The sequence below is a fragment of the Lithobates pipiens genome, unplaced genomic scaffold, assembly GCF_037356315.1.
Source record: "Lithobates pipiens isolate NorthernLeopardFrog02 unplaced genomic scaffold, aLitPip1_a1.2 Scaffold_8, whole genome shotgun sequence".
In the NCBI taxonomy this organism is placed as follows: Eukaryota; Metazoa; Chordata; class Amphibia; order Anura; family Ranidae; genus Lithobates; species Lithobates pipiens.
This window is the reverse complement of record NW_027507903.1, coordinates 438,920,077-438,939,773: the sequence shown is the minus strand read 5'-3', so window position 1 is coordinate 438,939,773 and position 19,697 is coordinate 438,920,077. Positions and strand designations below refer to the sequence as shown.

Genomic DNA, 19,697 nt, shown 5'->3' with positions numbered 1-19,697 from the left:
TTATGCCGTTGTAATGGCAGCCACTCGCTTTGGTAAGTTTGCAATTCATTCACTTTTAAGAAGAATGACTTCAAACTTTTGGTGCCGTTATTTTGCAATCTTCACATTATTGGACACTTTTCTGGGATTATATTACATTTTGGACTGTGATTCCTTGGCCATTTTTCAGAGAAAATGAATGTTAACACAAAAACATTTTTCATGCGTGGTTAGTGTTTGGCTGAAGCAATTGATTATCAATCAACTGTGTTTACTCTTTAAATCATAATCACAACAGAAACTACCCAAATGACCCTGATCAAAAGTTTACATACCCCAGTTCTTAATGCAATATTTTGCCCCCTTTAACATCAATGACAGCTTGAAGTCTTTTGTGGTATTTGTGGATGAGGTTCATATTCTCAAATGGTAAAGCTGCCCATTCCTCTTGGCAAAAAAAGTCTCCAGTTCCTGTAAATTCTTGGGCTGTCTTGCATGAACTGCCCGTTTGAGATCTACCCAGAGTGGCTCAATGATATTGTGGTCAAGAGACTGAGATGGCCACTCCAGAACCTTCACTTTCTTCTGCTGTAGCCAATGACAGGTTAACTTGGCCTTATGTTTTGGATCATTGCCATGTTGGAATGTCCAAGTACGTCTCATGCGCAGTTTCCTGGCTGATGAATGCAAATGTTCCTCCAGTATTTTTTGATAACATAATGCATTCACCTTGCCATCAATTTTGACCAAATTTTCTGTGTCTTTGTAGCGCACACATCCCCAAAACATTAGCAATCCGCCTCAGTGTTTCACAGTAGGAATGGTGTACCTTTCATCATAGGCCTTGTTGACTCCTCTCCAAATGTAGTGTTTATGGTTGTGGCCAAAAGCTCAAATTTTGGTCTCATCACTCCAAATTACTTTGTGCCAGAAGGTTTGGGTCGTGTCCCTGTGCTGTCTGGCCTATTGTATGTGGGATACTTGTGGCATTTGCTTAGTAATGGCTTTCTTCTGGCAACTCAACCATGCAGCCCATCTTTCTTCAAGTGCCTCCTTAATGCGCATCTTGAAACAGCCACACCTGAAATTATATGTGGGTTTTTCTTTGCATCCCAAACTAATTTTCCTGGCAGTTGTGGCTGAAATTTTAGTTGGTCTACCTGACTGTGGTTTGGTTTCAACAGAACCCCTCATTTTCCCCGTCTTGATTACAGTTTGAACACTGCTGATTGGCATTCTCAATTCCTTGGATATCTTTTTATATCCCTTTCCCAGTTTTGTACAGTTCAACTACCTTTTCCTGTAGATCCTTTGACAATTCTTTTGCTTTTCCTATGACTCAGAATACAGAAACATCAGTGCAGCACTGGATGAAAGACGTAAGGGTCTGTCAGGAATCCAGAAACGGACCTTTCATACATACACACACTAATTACAAGCAAACAGATCACAGGTGAGGATGGTTGCCTTTAATAGCCATTCAAACTCTTGTGTCAACTTGTGTGCATGTTATCAGGCCAAAATTATCAGGGTATGTAAACTTTTGATCAGGGTAATTTGGGTAGTTTGTTGTGATTAGGAGATTTAAAAAGAGTAAACACGCTTGATTGATAATAAATGGCTTCAGCCAAACACTACCCACGAGAAAAAAAAAATATTTTTGTTAGCATTCATATGCTCTGAAAAATGGCCAAGAAATCAAATTCTGCCAGGGTATGTAAATTTATGAGCACAACTGTATATGCATTACAAGTTTTTGGGTTGTATGGTTTATATACATTTCATTTATTGAAGGTGAAAAAAAAAGTGTGTGTGTGTGTGTGTGTGTGTGTGTGTGTGTGTGTGTGTGTGTGTGTGTGTGTGTGTATATGTGTATATGTGTATATGTGTATATGTGTATATGTGTATATGTGTATATATATATATATTATATATATATATATATTTATTACACACACTCGCGTATATACAGTATACAGACACTTTGTGGGGCACAAGAGCCTGCACGGTGTATATAGGTAACAAAAAAATAAATAAAAAAATAAATAAAAAAATAAAAGACACCAAGAACAAGTTTATGGAGAGTGCAAAAAATAAAAATTATTTTCTCACTCATCCATTAAGGAGTACAGGAATTTAACTGTCATACAGTATTTCACCAGGGACTTTAGAGACAGACCTGTTAAACCAGACCTGCAACAACTCAGAAGGGGGCATAAAAAGGCTGTGTGCACAAAAAAAAAAAAAAAAAAAAAGAGAAGGAGAAACAGCCCTCTGACTTTGTAGTGAGGACTTAAGCTGGAGAACCTTGCCCACAGATGACTGACAGTCACCAACACTGGAACACTGCAAAACCTGATCTGGCCAAATCTTGCAGGTATTTGGTCTTTTCAAAAGGATGCCGATTACCAGGACCCAGAAAGTAGGCTCTCTTTGTTGAAGGTCATCTGAGCATCACACCGTGGGGAAAAAGAACTCAGCTGAACACAGCAGCCAACTCTCTGACAAGTAGCAGGCATGCAATAGACTGAGGGCCTGTAGTGCCTGAAGAGGGCATTTGCGGCTGAGATGCTGAAAGCACCATTTCAGTTTTCAAGATGCATTAAAGTGGTTGTAAACCCTTACAACACACTTTGACCTACAGGTAAGCCTAGATTAAGGCTTACCTGTAGGTCCAAGAAGTATCTCCTAAACCTACACGGTTTAGGAGATATTTGCCGAAAGACAGGCACCGCTGTCTACGGCGCATGTGCCGTAGACCGCGGCGCACTGAGCGCGGCACCCGTCAACGGCGATATGTCACAGGTGGCGGCTCCCGTATGCATGCGCGGGAGTGACGTCACCACCGCTCCCATTCGTCGAAGCCGCGAGACCCACCGAGAAGATGGATGCGCCGGACTACAGGGGACAGTGGTGACATCGCTGGCTCCTGTGTCAGGTAAGTGACACATAATGGACTACTATGCGATGCATAATAGTCCATTATGCTTGACCAAGATATGCACACAAAAAGGGGGGGGGGGGTCACTTTTGAGTGCTAATGCAAGGTTAACCAGCAGGTTTCAGAACAGTTGTTCATATTTAAGCAATCACAGGTTTCCTCTGGCCCATTTAAACACACCTTAGTAGTTGGCTCCTCATCACTGTCTGATGACTCTTCCTCCGAAGTCTCTTGTAATGGTAGCTCAGTTTTAATTGGCATTCCATCCTTGGCAGCAACCAATAGTGTGAATGGAGAAGCGATGGCTATTTTTGAAGTGATTGCAGAGGGAGTTTTCTGCTGAAATGACAGAAAGCCCATTTATATTGTGAGAAAAAAAAAAAAAGCTTAAAAACACTATGAACAGTGAGGTCAGATTTCAGAATGTTTCAAAAATGCCTGATTTACTATCCCTTTTCCAATTCCAGGAGCCAGCGCAAGCAAGATCACTGCCAGTCTAAGGATAATCAGTTAGGTAACAAGTCTTAGAAACATTCCTAACCAATTTCCTGGCATGAAGAGCAAAACAACCCCAATTCCCAAAAAGTTGGAACGCTGTAAAATCTACATGAAAACAGAATGCAATGATTTACAAAACATCAAAATGTTTAAACTGAGAGAATGTACCAGTTTAATAAAAAAATTAAGTAATTTTGAAATTCATGGCAACACATCTACACCATGGTAAACATGGGACAGGGACATGTTTACCATGGTGTAGCATTCCCTTTGCTTTTAACAGTCTGGAAGTGGAGACCACAAGTCGCTGGAGTTTTGGGAGAGGAATGTTGTCCCATTCTTGCCAAATATAGGATTCTAACTGCTCAAAAGTCCTGGGTCTCCTTTGCAACAGACCATTTTAAATGAGCTTTGGCCCAGAGAATGTGGCAGCGTTTCTGGATCATGTGCAGATATGGCTTCTTCTTTGCATGATGCAGGTTTATCTTGCATTTTTGGATGGCGCGCCGAACGGTGTTCACAGATAGGGATTTTTGGATGTACCCCCGAGTCCATGCAGTGATGTCCATCACAGAACCGTGTCAGCTTTGTCCCCCGTGAAAACAGACATGTCTCCAAATTCTCAAAAACTTTTGATATTTCGTACTGTAAATGATGATGCATTTAAAGTTGATGCAAATTTACGTTGAGGAATATTTTTCTGAAATTGTTCGACAATTTTTATACGTGGCTTTTCTCATATTGGTGAACCTCTGCCCATCTTTACTTCTGATGCCCCAACTCTTTAAGATGCTTTTTATACCCAATCATGGTACTAACCTGTTGGCAATTAACCAAATTGGTTGCAAAACGTTCTTGCAGCTCCCCCTTGTTACTACCACACTGCTTTGTTGTCCTGTCGCAATTTGAGACATGCTGCTGCCAACATTTTCAAAATTGCTTTATTTTATTTCTTCTTAAAAAATGGTAAATTTTCTTAGTTTAAACTTTTGAAATGTTTTCGATTTTCTATTGTGAATAAAATTAGGGTTTGAGATTTGTAAATCATAGCATTCGGTTTTTATATAGATTTTACACAACATCCCATTTTTTTTTTATGTCAAATAAAAATATAGCACACATTTATCTTTTAAATATTGGTTGAACTCCTCTGCAGCCAATCTTGTAAACCGAGTAACCCCGGGCTAGACAGTACAGCTAGAAGAGAGACGTCAACTGCAGCAGAAGCACAGATGGTCAAACGCACGCCTGGCATGCTAACTGGTTAATGAAGGAGCAGTAGTACACTGATAAAGTCATCTTTGTTCTTTCCTGTTGCCAGCCAAATTTAGTGTCTGTATATGTGCAATTATAATAGCCTGATTGACTCCTGGTGATGCCTAATCTCAGTGCTACTATACAGGACATGACAGTAGACTAAGAACAAGACAATTCCAGTTATTTAAAAATACAGTGCTTTTATTTTAATGGATGACTGCACTTTAACTGCCTAGGTTCGGCTTTAAAATACGTATTCAAGTATGTGTGCGTTTGTGTATATGCTAAATATATTTTTGTTATCCAAATAAGAGATTAGACACAGTATACAAAGAATGATAAATTGGAACCTTTAGAAACAGATGAGCATGCCCAGCAAAATAAGTTACAGGTAGATAATGTAAAAAGGGTGAAGCTGTGCTTAGTTTAAATTCTACTGTTCAATGCTAATCATTTACAGTATAATGTATTACCTGCTCTTCACTGTCTGAGGAGTCGCTCTCTGTCTCCGACACCAATATCTCTGAATGAAGCTGGACTTTTACTGAAGCATTGGCTTGGGCAGGTGTAGCTGCTTTGCCTAGTCCCTTTGTAGGTTTGGTTGGTGATGCTTTTACAGGCTTTGCTGGTGTTTTGTCCTGAAATAAAAATCAGTAGCTTCTTTTACTCTTGGTAGAAAGCAAGCAATTCTCAAAGGCTTAGACATCTTGCCTTACAGCTCTATGTTATATACACACACACACACACACACAGCAAAAGACACCAGGGGGCCCAGTTATAAAGCAGTGGTCTATATAGCCTCACTGCAGCCACACACACACAATGGTATGTCAAAGTAAAAAAAAAAAAAAAAAAAAAAAAAAACCCCCACCACCACAGGTCTCTACTCCACTTCCATAGTTCTACTAAGCAGCGATAACTGTGGGACACTGCAGGCTCTACACCCAGGCCCGCATTTTATGACGAGATTTAAAATGCAGGCTGTAATGCGCAGTGCTCAGTGGAACGCTATAAACGCCCTCTATGAATGTTGCTCTGTGTTCATTTATCAAAAAATTTTAATGCTAGGTTGACGCACTCTACCCTTAATTGCCCATGGTGTACGCAATTACTGCAAGGATAATGATTACATCACAGCCGTTTTTAAAGCTAAAGCATTGACAGAAGCATTAACAGAAGAATTTTTGTCCAAATACTTATGAGTCCCAGTATGTTATGACACCTGGCTGCACTTTTATCATCAAGCCTGGAGTCAAGAAGACTAGGTGCGCTGTACTTATTTGATTTATATTATGGCATATTCAGATTACCAAGCTATTATATATATATATATATATATATATATATATATATATATATATATATATATATATATATATATATATATATATATATATATATATATATATATATATATATATATATATACACACACACATATATATATATATATATATTTTTTTTTTTTAAATCAGAAGAAAGTTTGATTTGAACTAGAGAAGCATACCGCCAAAACAGTTTGGCCGAAAATGGTGTTAATCGTCAAAATGCCCATGAGAAAAGGTACCGATAACAGCACCGAAAAACGCACTGCGAATTCGTCCCGATTTTACCATGGATTACTGTGCTTTTCATAGGTCATGTGACTCAAACTGCATCAAAAATGTATCACAGATGCGTTATAGATGCGTACATGTTGTGTTTTCAGTGCATTTGAACTGAGATGTTCGTTTATTTTTAACCGATCAAAAATGCAGCAAGCTAGATTTTTAACCACTTAACAACCGGCCCATAGCTGAATGATGGCTACAGGGTGGTTGCTCAATTCTGAGAGGCCATCATATGATGTCCTCCTAGAATTCTGCTCTCGCGCGCCCCATGGGGCATGCACTCGAGAGCATCAGTGACCCTCATGGATAACGGTAAACGGCCACTCGTCGAGGCCGTTTACCACGTGATCGCTCCGTCAAAAGACGGAGTGATCACTAGTAAAGAAACTGGCATCATGTTATGTGATGCCTTGCAATACCCAGGCTGTGGAAATCTCACACATGTGGTATCGCCGTACTCAGGAGGAGGAGTAGGAGAATCTATTTTGGGGTGTCATTTTTGGTATGTACATGCTATGTGTTAGAAATATTGTATAAATGGACAACCTTGTGCTAAAAAAAAAAAAAAAAAAAAAAAATGCATTTTAACCACTTCCCGCCCGCCCGCCGGCCGTCATATGATGTCCTTGACTTTGTGTGGGGATATCTGAATGATTGCTTGTAGCTACAGGCATCATTCAGATATCAGCTTTTTCAGCCGGCGATTCCCTACACCATAAGAACAATCATAGCGGCTGTTCCGCTGCTTGATCGTTCTTACAGGAGGTGAGCTTCCGGTGCTTCTACCGACTCACCAATACGATCAAAGCCAGAATTGTTTTTTATTATTATTTCAGGCTTCCCAGCCTAGAGGTGAAATGCGGGGTCTTATTGACCCCATATCTCACTGTAAAGAGGACCTGTCATGCCATATTCCTATTACAAGGGATGTTTACATTCCTTGTAAGAGGAATAAAAGTGATCAAAAAAATTTATTTTTGGGGAAAAAATGTCAAACTAAAATAAAGTAAAATTAAGTAATATGAACAAAAAAATTTTATTTTTTTAAATCTCCCGTCCCCATATGCTCGCATGCAGAAGCGAACGCATATGTAAGCCCCGCCCACATATGAAGACGGTGTTCAAACCACACATGTAGGTATTGCTGCGAACCTTAGAGCGAGAGCAATAATTCTAGCCCTAGACTTCCTCTAACTCAAAACATGTAACCAGTAAAAAAAAAAAATTAATAGCGTCGCCTATAGGGATTTTTAAGTAGCGACGTTTGGTGCCATTCCACGAGCGTGTGCAATTTTGAAGAGTGACATGTTAGGTATCTATTTACTCAGTGCAACTTAATCTTTCACATTATGCAAAAACATTGGGCTAACTTTACGGTTATGTTTTGTTTTTTTAAGCACAAAACTGTTTTTTTTTTTTTCCAAAAAAAAAGCGTTTGAAAAATTGCTGCGCAAATACCGTGCAAGATAAAAAGTTGCAACGACCGCCTCTGTATGTGGCCACGCTGTGTAAATGTCTCACACATGTGGTATCGCCATACTCGGGAGTAATAGCAGAATGTGTTTTGGGGTGTAATTTGTGGTATGCATATGCTGTGTGTGAGAAATAACCTGATATGACAATTTTGTGAAAAGAAAAAAAAAAAAAATAAATAAAAAAAAGGGGGAAAAAAAAAAATCTTGATTTTGCAAAGAATTGTGGGAAAAAATTATAACTTCAAAAAACTCATCATGCCTCTTACTAAATACCTTGTAATGTCTTTCTTTCCAAAAAGGGGTCATTTGGGGGGTATTTGGACTTTTATGGCACGTTAGTGTCTCAAGAAATGAGATAGGCCATCAGTCCTTCAGGTGTGATCAATTTTCAGATATTGGCACCATAGCTTGTGGACTCTATATCTTTCACAAAGACCAAAAAATATCCACCAATTTGTACTTATTTTTACCAAAGATATGTAGTAGTATACATTTTAGTCAAAATTTATGAAGAGAAAATTACTAATCTGATCAATTTTATAACAGAAACATAGAAAAATTCATTTTTTATTTTTATTACAGAATTTTTGGTCTTTTTTATAGCACAAAAAAAAAAAAATCCAGCGGTGATTAAACAAAAGAAAGCTCTATTTGTGTGAAAAAAAAAAAAGACAAAAATTTCATATGGGTACAGTGTTGCATGACTTGTGAAATTGTCATTCAAAATGTGAAGGCACCGAAAGCTGAAAATTGGTCTGGTTATTAAGGGTGTTTAAGTGCCCAGTGGTCAAGTGGTTAATAACACAATGGAATCGCAACGGACCACTGTGAAGACATACATAGAATTCAAAGGGATACATTTTTCTTGCGCTAAAAAAAGGTTCCAATAAAGGCTGACAAATTCATATTCATTTAAATTGATATTAATTAAAAATTGAATACAAAACCATTAGGGTCCGTTTACACAGGGGCAACTCCGATCCGACTTCAGGTCGCCCCTAGTCGCCTCAGGTCGGACAACATTTAAAAAGCAATGTAAGTGAATGAGAGCCGTCTTAATGCACACTACTGAAGTCGCTCCGACTTCAGAAAAGGTTCCTGTACTACTTGAATCCGACTTGTAGGCGACCGGTACCCATTGATTTCAATGGAGGTCGCCTCCAAGTCGGATCTCCGTTTATACGGAGGCGACTGACAGAATTATCAGCTCTCAAGAGGGCACTCCACGCCAAATTTATGAAAAAAATTTGGCGTGGGTTCCCCCTCCGAGAGCATACCAGGCCCTTAGGTCTGGTATGGATTCCAAGGGGAACTCCCTACGCCGAAAAAACGGCGTGGGGGTCCCCCCCAGATTCATACCAGACCCTTATCCGAGCACGCTACACGGCCGGCCAGGAAAGGGGGTGGGGACGAGCGTGCGCCCCCCCCCTCCTGAGCCATACCAGGCCGCGTGCCCTCAACATGGGGGGGGGGTGCCTTGGGGAAGGGGGGGGGCCACGCGGCCCCCCCCACCCCAAAGCACCTTGTCCCCATGTTGATGAGGACAAGGGCCTCTCCCCGACAACCCTGGCCGTTGGTTGTCTGGGTCTGCGGGCGAGGGGCTTATTGGAATCCGGGAGCCCCCTTTAATAAGGGCCCCCCCCCCCGGATACCGGCCCCCCACCCTATGTGAATGAGTATGGGGTACAATGTACCCCTACCCATTCACCTGTGAAAAAAAGTAAAAAAAAAAAAAAAAAACACAACACACAAGATAAAATAGTTTATTGCACAGCTCCGGGGGTCTTCCGTCTTTGGGGGTCTTCTCGCCGGACTCCTCCGCTATCTTCTTGTAGCTCTTTTACTAGCGGAGGAGCCCGGCTTTCTTCCTCGCCGCCGCCCTCTTCTTCCGACTTCGGGGGTCTTGTCCCCCCTCTTCGGTTCTTCTGCCGGGCCACTGCGCCTTCTTATAGCTCTTTTACAGGTGGTGGCCCGGTCTTCTGTCGCCGCCGCCTTCCGTACTTATATAGGGACAAGGGGCGGGGTCATCGGTTGATGTCACATGGGTTGATGTCACATGGCGACAGTCCCAGCATCCTCCGGGACTGACATCGTAAGGGGGCGGGGTCACCATGTGACACCAACCCATGTGACATCAACCGATGACCCCGCCCCTTGTCCCTATATAAGTCTCCGCGCAGCGCGTCTCCGGCATTGCGGCCGGAGAGAACGTCGAGTCAACATCTCCAGGAGAAGGAGAAGAAAAAGGAGAACGGAAGGTGGCGGCGGCGACAGAAGACCGTGCCACCGCCTGTAAAAGAGCTATAAGAAGGCGCGGTGGCCCGGCAGAAGAACCGAAGAGGGGGACAAGACCCACGAAGTCGGAAGAGGGCGGCGGCAAGGAAGAAAGCCGGGCTCCTCCGCTAGTAAAAGAGCTACAAGAAGATAGCGGAGGAGTCCGGCGAGAAGACCCCCGAAGACGGAAGACCCCCGGAGCTGTGCAATAAACTATTTTATCTTGTGTGTTGTGTTTTTTTTTTTGTACTTTCACAGGTGAAATGGTAGGGGTACATTGTACCCCATACTCATTCACATAGGGTGGGGGGCCGGTATCCGGGGGGGGGCCCCCTTATTAAAGGGGGCTCCCAGATTCCGATAAGCCCCTCGCCCGCAGACCCCGACAACCAACGGCCAGGGATGTCGGGAAGAGGCCCTTGTCCTCATCAACATGGGGACAAGGTGCTTTGGGGTGGGGGGGCAGCGCGGCACCCCCTTCCCCAAAGAACCCCCCTATGTTGAGGGCACGCGGCCTGGTACGGCTCAGGAGGGGGGGGCGCACGCTCGTCCCCACCCCCTTTTCTGGCCAGCCAGGTAGCGTGCTCGGATAAGGGTCTGGTATGAATCTGGGGGGGACCCCCACGCCGTTTTTTCGGCGTAGGGGGTTCCCCTTAATATTCATACCAGACCTAAGGGCCTGGTATGCTCTCGGAGGGGGAACCCACACCAAATTTTTTTCATCATTTGGCGTGGAGTTCCCTCTTGAGAGCTCATTCTCTGATTGGCCGCGGTAAAAGTCGCCTGGCCTGGGGCGACTTAGGGCCGGTTCACACAGCGAGGCGAGGCGACACGGCTCGCCTCGCCTCGCTCCCGCAAGTCGCCCCCATTCAGTACAATGGAACCGTTCTGAGAGGAGCGACTCGAGTCGCTCCGACTCAGAAAAAAGGTTCCTGTACTACTTCGGGGGCGACTTGCATTGACTTCTATACAGAAGTCCTCTGCAAGACGCCGCTGAGCTCCCCGCAGGTCGCGGCGAGGTAAGTCGGAGACGCCTCGCCGCGCATCGCTGTGTGAACCGGCCCTTAAAGTCGTGTTCAGGTCGTGTCCAAGTTGCCTCCAAAAGTCGTGTTGAAAGTCGTGTTGCCCCTGTGTGAACGGACCCTTATATATAAAAATAAATAATTTTTCATAAACAACTGTGGCAAACAGTAAACATACTGCTACATGGATTGTGGTAGAATGTACAAAGTCTGCAATGAAGGAAAGGATAGCAATTTACCAGCTCTAAAGATAAGTTTCATGTGTGCGATACCATAATCAAGCTACTTAGGAGCATAAGTGTCAACAAAGGTCAAATTTTGTCAACCCAGTTACCCCTTGCAGGCGTTTGACCTTACCCCAGATTTTGTGCATTAAACTATATGCGGGGAAAAGACAGTTGGATTTAGCAAATTGTGATTGTAAACCTTCCAGGAGTGAAGCTGATCTAGTGTGTTAAAGCATAATGAACAGCAAGTGATTCCAAGTTTCAACACCCAAGTTTAAGCATACTCTCCCACATGTGCTGCAGTTGAGCAGCCAAATAGTACACCCATGGGTTGGGGAATGCTATGCCCATGTTTTCTTAGATTTTTTTAATTGTTCTAGGTGGATTCTAGGTGTACCTTGCCTCCAAAAGTAGTTGTCTAAAAATGGAATTATTAGTCCAAAAAAGTTCAAGGAGGCGGTAGTATGGGAGCATTATGGAGAAATTATGTTTAACCGCTTTAAGACCACCCGCTGTCATTTAATGGCGGCAAAATGGCACTGCCTCGCAAATTGCCATAGCTGTACATCGCTCGGGGGAGCGTGCATCCGGTGATCGGATTAATAACAGAACCGATCAGTCTTCAGGTCCAGGCCAAGGACTTTCTGGCCTGAACCTGCTAAATCGGTTCTGGCGAATGAAATGCCTTCCCTGCCTGAAGAATGTAAACACAGGCAGGAGGAAGTGATGTTGTTATCTCCCCTTGTGGAACTCTTTTTCGGTTCTAACGAAAGAGGAGAGAGGGTGTCTAACAGTGAGTTGCACTACACCAACACCAGTAAACGTAGGCACACTTGTCACCCCAGATCACCCCCCAAGTTAATCCCTTCACCAAGTGCAGTTTTCAGATTTTTCACTGATACGATACTGGTGTCATTTGTGATACTAATCAGTGTTTGGGCAGTTAGTAGTAGGCCCAGGTAGCCACCTTAACCCCCCTATTAAAGGTTTAATCCCTTGATCGCCCCAGTTAACCCTTTCATGCCGTGTCACTAATATAGTGTACAGATCTTATTTCTAAACACTGTATTTAGTGTCACGGGTGCCACTAGTTAACCAGTTAGTCACAGTCAGGTTTTTACAGTGTCAGGGTACCCGCCATATATGGTTGAAGATTTAACCCCCTGATAGCCCCCCCAGTACAGGTTTTAGTGTCAGCGCCAGATTAAGACAGTAGTGCTAACACCCACACACGATACACTTCCCTTACTGGCATAGTGTTTGAACGGATCAATATCTTTGATCTGATCTATACTACTGTCCCCAGTAGTTTAGAGGTCCCAAAAACGCAGCGTTAGCGGGATCAGCCCAGATACCTGCTAGCACCTGTGTTTAGCCCCTCCGCCCATCCTAGCCCACACAAGTTCAGTATTAATCGATCACTGTCACTTACAAAACACATAATTGCAACGTTCTCAGAGTCAGGCCTGATCCCTACAAACGCTAACAGTTTTTTTTGGTAGCGATTGAAGCAGGTTCTGAGAACCAGGTGCTTTTTTTGCCTGTGAGTCGCACCTGTAAATTTAGAGGGCACAATATCCAATTGGAGGTACACTAGTGATGAGGCCTACACATTTCTGAGTACAAAAGATGAGAGTGAAGAGGAAGTTACCCATCTGTCATATTCAGGCTCAGAATACAAACCAGTAGACAGCTGCGGCACCCTGACAGATAGCTCTGACAACAGAGTAGCGGTCCCTGCCAAGGTCAGGCATACACAACCCCATTCTGTTGAGGTGCAAGAACTGCAGGGCTCTCATATGGAGCAGAGAGCCAGTACTAGTGCCGCTCATCCTTCTGGTGAGCCGACAAGCACCAGCAGCCCAGTACATCCTGGTTGTACATCCAGCACTGCAGTATGTGGAGAGTTCCATAAGTGCAGTTCAAGCTGGTGCGGTGGCTAGTGCAAGCAGTGTCCTGCAGCCACCAAGAAGACAAACACAGGCCCATTGAACCCATAGTGCCCTTCCCACTGCATTTGCCAATCCTAATTTGGAGACCACCACTTCTGCAGCACCCTGTACTTTCCCTATTCACTGGTCAACCCGGAATTCAGGTGGAAACAGTTGATTTTTACGTCACTTGATTTTTATTCGCTGTTTTTAAACGGATGATCTCTATAGATCTATTGTGGGCCAAAGCAATTTGTATGCTGGTCAATTCATTGTCGCTAATCCCCAGTTGAACCTTGCCAGAGAATGGAAACCCATTACAGATTCATAATTTAAGACCTTTCTGGGACTATCCCAGCTGAGTTGAGAGGAATCTTAATATAGCGCGGTCTTACCCCGAAGTGCCCCAAGGAGCATAGCAAAGATCCTGGAAAGAGAGGGCCCAGGGATCAGAAGCAGCTCAGAGCGGCAGAAGGGTAGAAAAAAAAAAGACTAGGCAGTAAATGCCTTCATGAAAAGCCAAGTCTTCAGTAACCTGCGGAAGACCAAAATAGTGGGGGCCTCCTGGAGCTCGACAGCTATTCCATAGTACGGCACCCTGATGAAGAAGGCCCGACCACCATGCCGGATCTTCTTGGGCACCGAGATGTAGAGGAGATCTCTGCCCGTAGATCCGAGTGATCTGACAAGAGCTCGTTTTATGAAAACGAGAGCAGAGATAGCTTGGGGCCAGGCCTCTTATAATCTTAAACATAATACATCCTACCTTAAAAAAGGTGTGATAGTGGACCGGCAGCCAATGCCTGGAAATGGTGGCCGACGAGACTGCCATGCCCTTCTTTGGACCAGCCACCGAAACAGCAAGTCTGACTTCCGAAAGGGAGCAGTGGCAGCCAAATACACCTTCAGGGCCATAACCACGTCCAGAGCGTGAAGGGCCACCTCCTTGGGGTGCTTCGGCTTAGGACACAGCGATGGTAATACAATGTCCTCATTGATATGAAAAGCCGAGACCACCTTCGGTAGAAAGGATGGTTGCGGACGCAACACCACCTTATCCCTGTGGATAACCAGATAGGGTGACTTGCAAGACAAGGCCGCCATTTCCGAAACCTTCCGGGCCGATGTGATGGCCACTAGAAAGACCACTTTCTGGGAAAGAGTCAAAAGGGGAATCTCCCCGATATTCTCAAGCAGCGGTTTCTGAAGCGCCGAAAACACCAGGTTCAAATCCCATGGAGGAAACGGTGGATGCACCGGAGGGACTACGTGTCGTACCCCCTAAACGAAGGTACTCACTAAGGAGTGCGATGCCAGGAGTCGTTGGAAAAAGACAGCTAAGGCTGAGATTTGTCCTTTGATGGTGCTTAATGCCAATCTCTGGTCCACTCCCTGCTGGAGAAACAGCAGGATCCTGGATATGGAAAATGATCGTGGATGCCATCCTTTCTCATCACACATGGAGATTTAGGCCTTTCAGGTATGATTGTATCTCTTCCGAGAAGATTTCCGTGCCCTCAACATAGTTGGAATCACCGACTCCGACAGACCCCGATTCCTCAACACCTGGCTCTCAACAGCCATGGCGTTAAAGCCAGTGATGTTCCTCTCGCAACGGCAGTCGCCAGGGAGTGTCTGCCACCAGACGCAGCCAAGGTCTGCGTACCAAGGACATTGAGGCCAATCTGGGGCAACCAGTATTACTGGGATCCCCTCGGCTTCCACTCTGCAAAGCAGACGTGGCAACAGTTTCAGTGGAGGAAAGGAGTAGATCAGCTGGTACTGATCCCATGGAGCCACCAGTGCATCTGCCCACGGATCTCTTGTCCTGGACACAAATCTTGGCACCTTCCAATTGAGACGGGAGGCCAGTAGATCGACATCTGGTGTTCCCCACTTCAGGCACAGCAGCCTGAATGTCTCCGGATGCAATGTCCATTCTCCTGGGTCCAGCATCTGTCGACTCAGATCGTCTGCCTGCCAGTTCTCCAGCCCCCAGGATGCAAATGGCCATCAGGGCTGGTACGTGTCGCTCTGCCCACCAAAGTATGTGAGCGACCTGCCAAGCAGCAGCTCCGCTTCTTGTTTCCCCTTGGTGATTTACGTACGCCACAGCCGTGGCGTTGTCCGACTGTATCCTGATTGGACGCCCTTGAAGACTCACCGACCATGTGTGGAGACACAGCCTGATCGCTCTCAATTCGAGCAGATTGATCGGTTCAACAGCTACCTAAATTCTTGCAGAGTCTGCATGGTTATCGCCACATCCTCCTGTAATTATGGGGCAGAAGATGCTCTCAGGAGGAGATTGTCTAGGTAGCCCACGATCACAATCCCACTTTGTCTCAGCAACGCCAATACTGGAGCCAGAACTTTGGTAAAGACTCGGGGGGGATGATGCCAGACCAAAGGGAAGAGCCACAAATTGGTAATGGGCTTCCCTCACTGCAAAACTCAGACATTTTTGATGCCGAAGGCATATGGGCAGGTAGGCATCCTGGATGTCTAAGGACGCCAGGGAGTCCCCTTGATGGAGCGCAGCGACTGAGCGAACTGATTCCATTCTGAACCTCTGCACTTTTACAAAGTGATTGAGGGCTTTCAAGTCCAAGATCGGACGTACCCCTTCCTTCTTGGGAACCACAAACAGATTTGAGTAGAATCCCTGGAAGCATTCCGATTCAGGAACTGGTAAAATCACCTGCGATTCAGCAAATCCCTTACCACCCGCAACAGGGCCTTCCGGCGAACCGGGGATACGGGTATGCTGGAGGAGAAGAATCTCTTTGGTGGCCAAGAGAGAAACTATCTTGTAGCCTGAGGAAATCAGATCGAACCCAGATATGGGTGGGGGCAAACCTTCATGCGGTAGCACTTTAACACTTTAATTCGCAGGCTTGTTAGGCTTGCGGTTCCAGGGACGTTCCTGTCGGGCTGGGGATGTTTCGTCGAAGCTCCGGGCGGACGAAAAAGCCATTTGTGAGTGGAAAAAGAGGGCCTTTCCTACGGCATGGCTCCTTAGCTTTCCTGGCCTGTGGGAGTAGTGTACTCTTACCACCAGTGGCATTTTTAAGGTAATCCAACGAGACTCAAAAGAGCCGGTCGCCAAGGAAAGGAAGGTCCGTCAGGGCTTTTTTGGATGCCTGGTCAGCAGACCAGCAGTTTAGCCAAATCAGGCTCCTTAGCACCACAGCTGACACTGAAGCCCTGGATAACAGAGGGAGAGTATCCAGGGCCGCGTCACATATGTAACTTAAGGCCTTGCACTAGTTGGTCTGCTAGTTCCACGCAGACAGGAGAAGCCTGTCGCTCTCCCAATTCGCAGTGCAAACGTTTTGCCCACTCAGTCAGTGCGGATGCCAGTACTGGTTGAACGGCGGACCCCACAACCGTAAACAGGGAACGAGCCACTGACTCAGCCTTCCTGTCCATGGGATCCTTGAATGCAGGAGGCCCCTCAACTGGGATTGTGGTTACTTTATTTAACCTGGATACTGGAGGGTCCACGACCACAGGAGCCGACAATTTCTTGAGAATGCTCTCCTCAAAGGGGTAACGCACCGCCATGTATTTGGGGACCGAAAAGGTCAGTTGCGGGCGACCCTATTCCTTGTAAATGAACTTGTCAAAATAAGTCAGATACGGGAACACCTTAGGTGAACGTGCTGGCTTGCGGGACCCAAAAGGGACCGGTACATCAGCAGAGAGATCTGCTGGATCCTGAATCTTCAGGGTATCATGTACAGCTGTGATAAGTGCTCCAACAAGCGGACGGGGGACTCATCCTCACTGTCCGAACGGTCCTGGTCAGCGTCATCTGACAAGACAGAGCAGGGGTCACCAGCCTCAGCAGGAGCTGAGTCTGCGTCAGAGCTCTTCCCAGAGGACGGGGGGGGGGGGGGGCACCTTTCTTCCCACGCACCGCCTCCATCCTGGCAATGAACGAATTGAGGACGTCAGGGTGTCCATGGGCACTGTGCAGGTGACCCAGTTGCAATTGCCTGGATTTCGGGGGAAGAAACACCAGTTTCTGAAGCCATGCTGACCCTACCCTGTCTGCCAGCCGAAGGGGACTTAGGAAATGTCCAGAATCCAGAAATGAATTAAGTGTAACGCAGAAGTAAAAAACAGTCCACAAAGTCCCATAAGGGACAACTAATTGTGTCGTGAAGTATTCGTGAAATGAAAGTTTAAAAAAAAAAAAAAAAAATGAACAAGTGAAGTCTTCCTTGAATATGTGCTTATCTACTTCAAAGCTACCCGCCCCTAATATTCATGCACTGTGATTATCCATCACCAAGCGAAGTGCCTGCTCCCCTCCATACATATCAAACAAAGCTCATATCCCCACAACCCTGATAAATGGCTCCACTCTTTTTTCCGTGGGATATGTACTCCCATCCTCACAAGTCCCCACAGACTATACCACCCATAAAAAGTTACACTTACAAAAGAATTAAATACATTTCTCTTATATTCAGACACTGACTAGGCTCCTTTCTTAGCCATTGGGTTGTTAGCCTCATCACTAGGAGACTACTAGGGGGGTTGAGGGTGGAGAAGTGGAGAGGCAGAGAGAGGGGTTATTGTTTAGGGTGGAGAAGCAGGGAGGGGGGTTGAGGGTGGAGAAGCGGGGGGGGGGGGGGTTGAGGGTGGAGAAGCGGAGAGGGGGGGTTATAGGAGTGGAGAGGCAGAGAGAGGGGTTATTGTTGAGGGTGGAGAAGCGGTGAGGGGGTTATTGTTGAGGGTGGAGAAGCGGGGAGGGGGTTATTTTTGAGGGTGGAGAAGCGGGGAGGGGGTTATTTTTGAGGGTGGAGAAGCGGGGAGGGGGTTATTGTTGAGGGTGGAGAAGCGGGGAGGGGGTTATTGTTGAGGGTGGAGAAGCGGGGAGGGGGTTATTGTTGAGGGTGGAGAAGCGGGGAGGGGGTTATTGTTGAGGGTGGAGAAGCGGGGAGGGGGTTATTGTTGAGGGTGGAGAAGCGGGGAGGGGGTTATTGTTGAGGGTGGAGAAGCGGGGAGGGGGTTATTGTTGAGGGTGGAGAAGCGGGGAGGGGGTTATTGTTGAGGGTGGAGAAGCGGGGAGGGGGTTATTGTTGAGGGTGGAGAAGCGGGGAGGGGGGGGGGTTGAGGAGCGAGGAGGGGGGGGGTTGAGGGTGGAGAGGAGTTTATTGTTGAGGGTGGAGAAGCGGGAAGGGGAGGGGGGGTTGACAAGCTGGGGAGGGAGGGTTGAGGGTGGAGAAGCGGGGTGGGGTTTATTGCTGAGGGTGGAGAGGCGGAGGGGGGTTGAGGGTGGAGAAGCGGGGGAGGGGGGTTGAGGGTGGAGAGGCGGGGGAGGGGGGTTGAGGGTGGAGAAGCGGGGGAGGGGGGTTGAGGGTGGAGAAGCGGGGGAGGGGGGTTGAGGGTGGAGAAGCGGGGGAGGGGGGTTGAGGGTGGAGAAGCGGGGGAGGGGGGTTGAGGGTGGAGAAGCGGGGAGGGGGGGGTTGAGGGTGGAGAAGCGGGGAGGGGGGGGTTGAGGGTGGAGAAGTGGGGAGGGGGTTATTGTTGAGGGTGGAGAGGCAGGGAGGGGTGGGGGGGGTCATTGAGGATGGAGAAGGGGGGTTGACAAGCGGGGAGGGGGGTTGAGGGTGGAGAAGTGGGGAGGGGTTTATTGTTGAGCGTGGAGAGGGGTTTATTGTTGAGGATGGAGAAGAGGGGGGGGGTTGAGGGTGGAGAAGTGGGAAGGGGAGGGGGGGGTTGACAAGCGGGGAGGGAGGGTTGACAAGCGGGGAGGGGTTTATTGTTGAGGGTGGAGAGGGGTTTATTGTCGAGGGTGGAGAGGGGTTTATTGTCGAGGGTGGAGAGGGGTTTATTGTCGAGGGTGGAGAGGGGGGGAGGGGTTTATTGTTGAGGGTGGAGAAGCGGGAAGGGGAGGGGGGGTTGACAAGCGGGGGAGGGAGGGTTGAGGGTGGAGAAGCGGGGAGGGGGGTTGAGGGTGTAGAAGCGGGGAGGGGGGGTTGGGTTGAGGGTGTAGAAGCGGGGAGGGGGGGTTGGGTTGAGGGTGGAGAAGCAGGGAGGGGGTTATTGTTGAGGGTGTAGAAGCAGGAGGGGGTTATTGTTGAGGGTGGAGAAGCAGGAGGGGGTTATTGTTGAGGGTGGAGAAGCAGGAGGGGGTTATTGTTGAGGGTGGAGAAGCAGGAGGGGATTATTGTTGAGGGTGGAGAAGCAGGAGGGGGTTATTGTTGAGTGGCGGCGAAGGGGGTTATTGCTGAGCCCACAGCTGTCAATCACTGCCCTGCACTACAACACCCAGCAGCCCTTCCCTCCCCCTCTAAGAAATTCTGCAGCAGCAGCCAATCATTGGCCTGCACTACAACATCCAGCAGCCCTGCATTCCCCAAAGAAGTTCTGCAGCAGCTGAGACTCCCTCAAAAGATAGAGGTGGTTGGAGGAGGACCCTGGCTCAGGACAGCACACAGTGTCTGAGGGAGACAGTATATTCACTGT

At 46.7% G+C, this 19,697-nt stretch overlaps 1 protein-coding gene across 1 annotated transcript in view; it reads right to left on the bottom strand.

The window, feature by feature from the left end:
- TCOF1 (treacle ribosome biogenesis factor 1) overlaps positions 1–19,697 on the bottom strand; it is a gene marked incomplete in the record, with an annotated part of 159,485 nt that overhangs the window by 82,248 nt on the left and 57,540 nt on the right. The window contains 2 exon segments of the mRNA XM_077468300.1: positions 3,101–3,259; positions 5,149–5,313. Coding sequence (XP_077324426.1) covers positions 3,101–3,259; positions 5,149–5,313 — 324 coding nt within the window.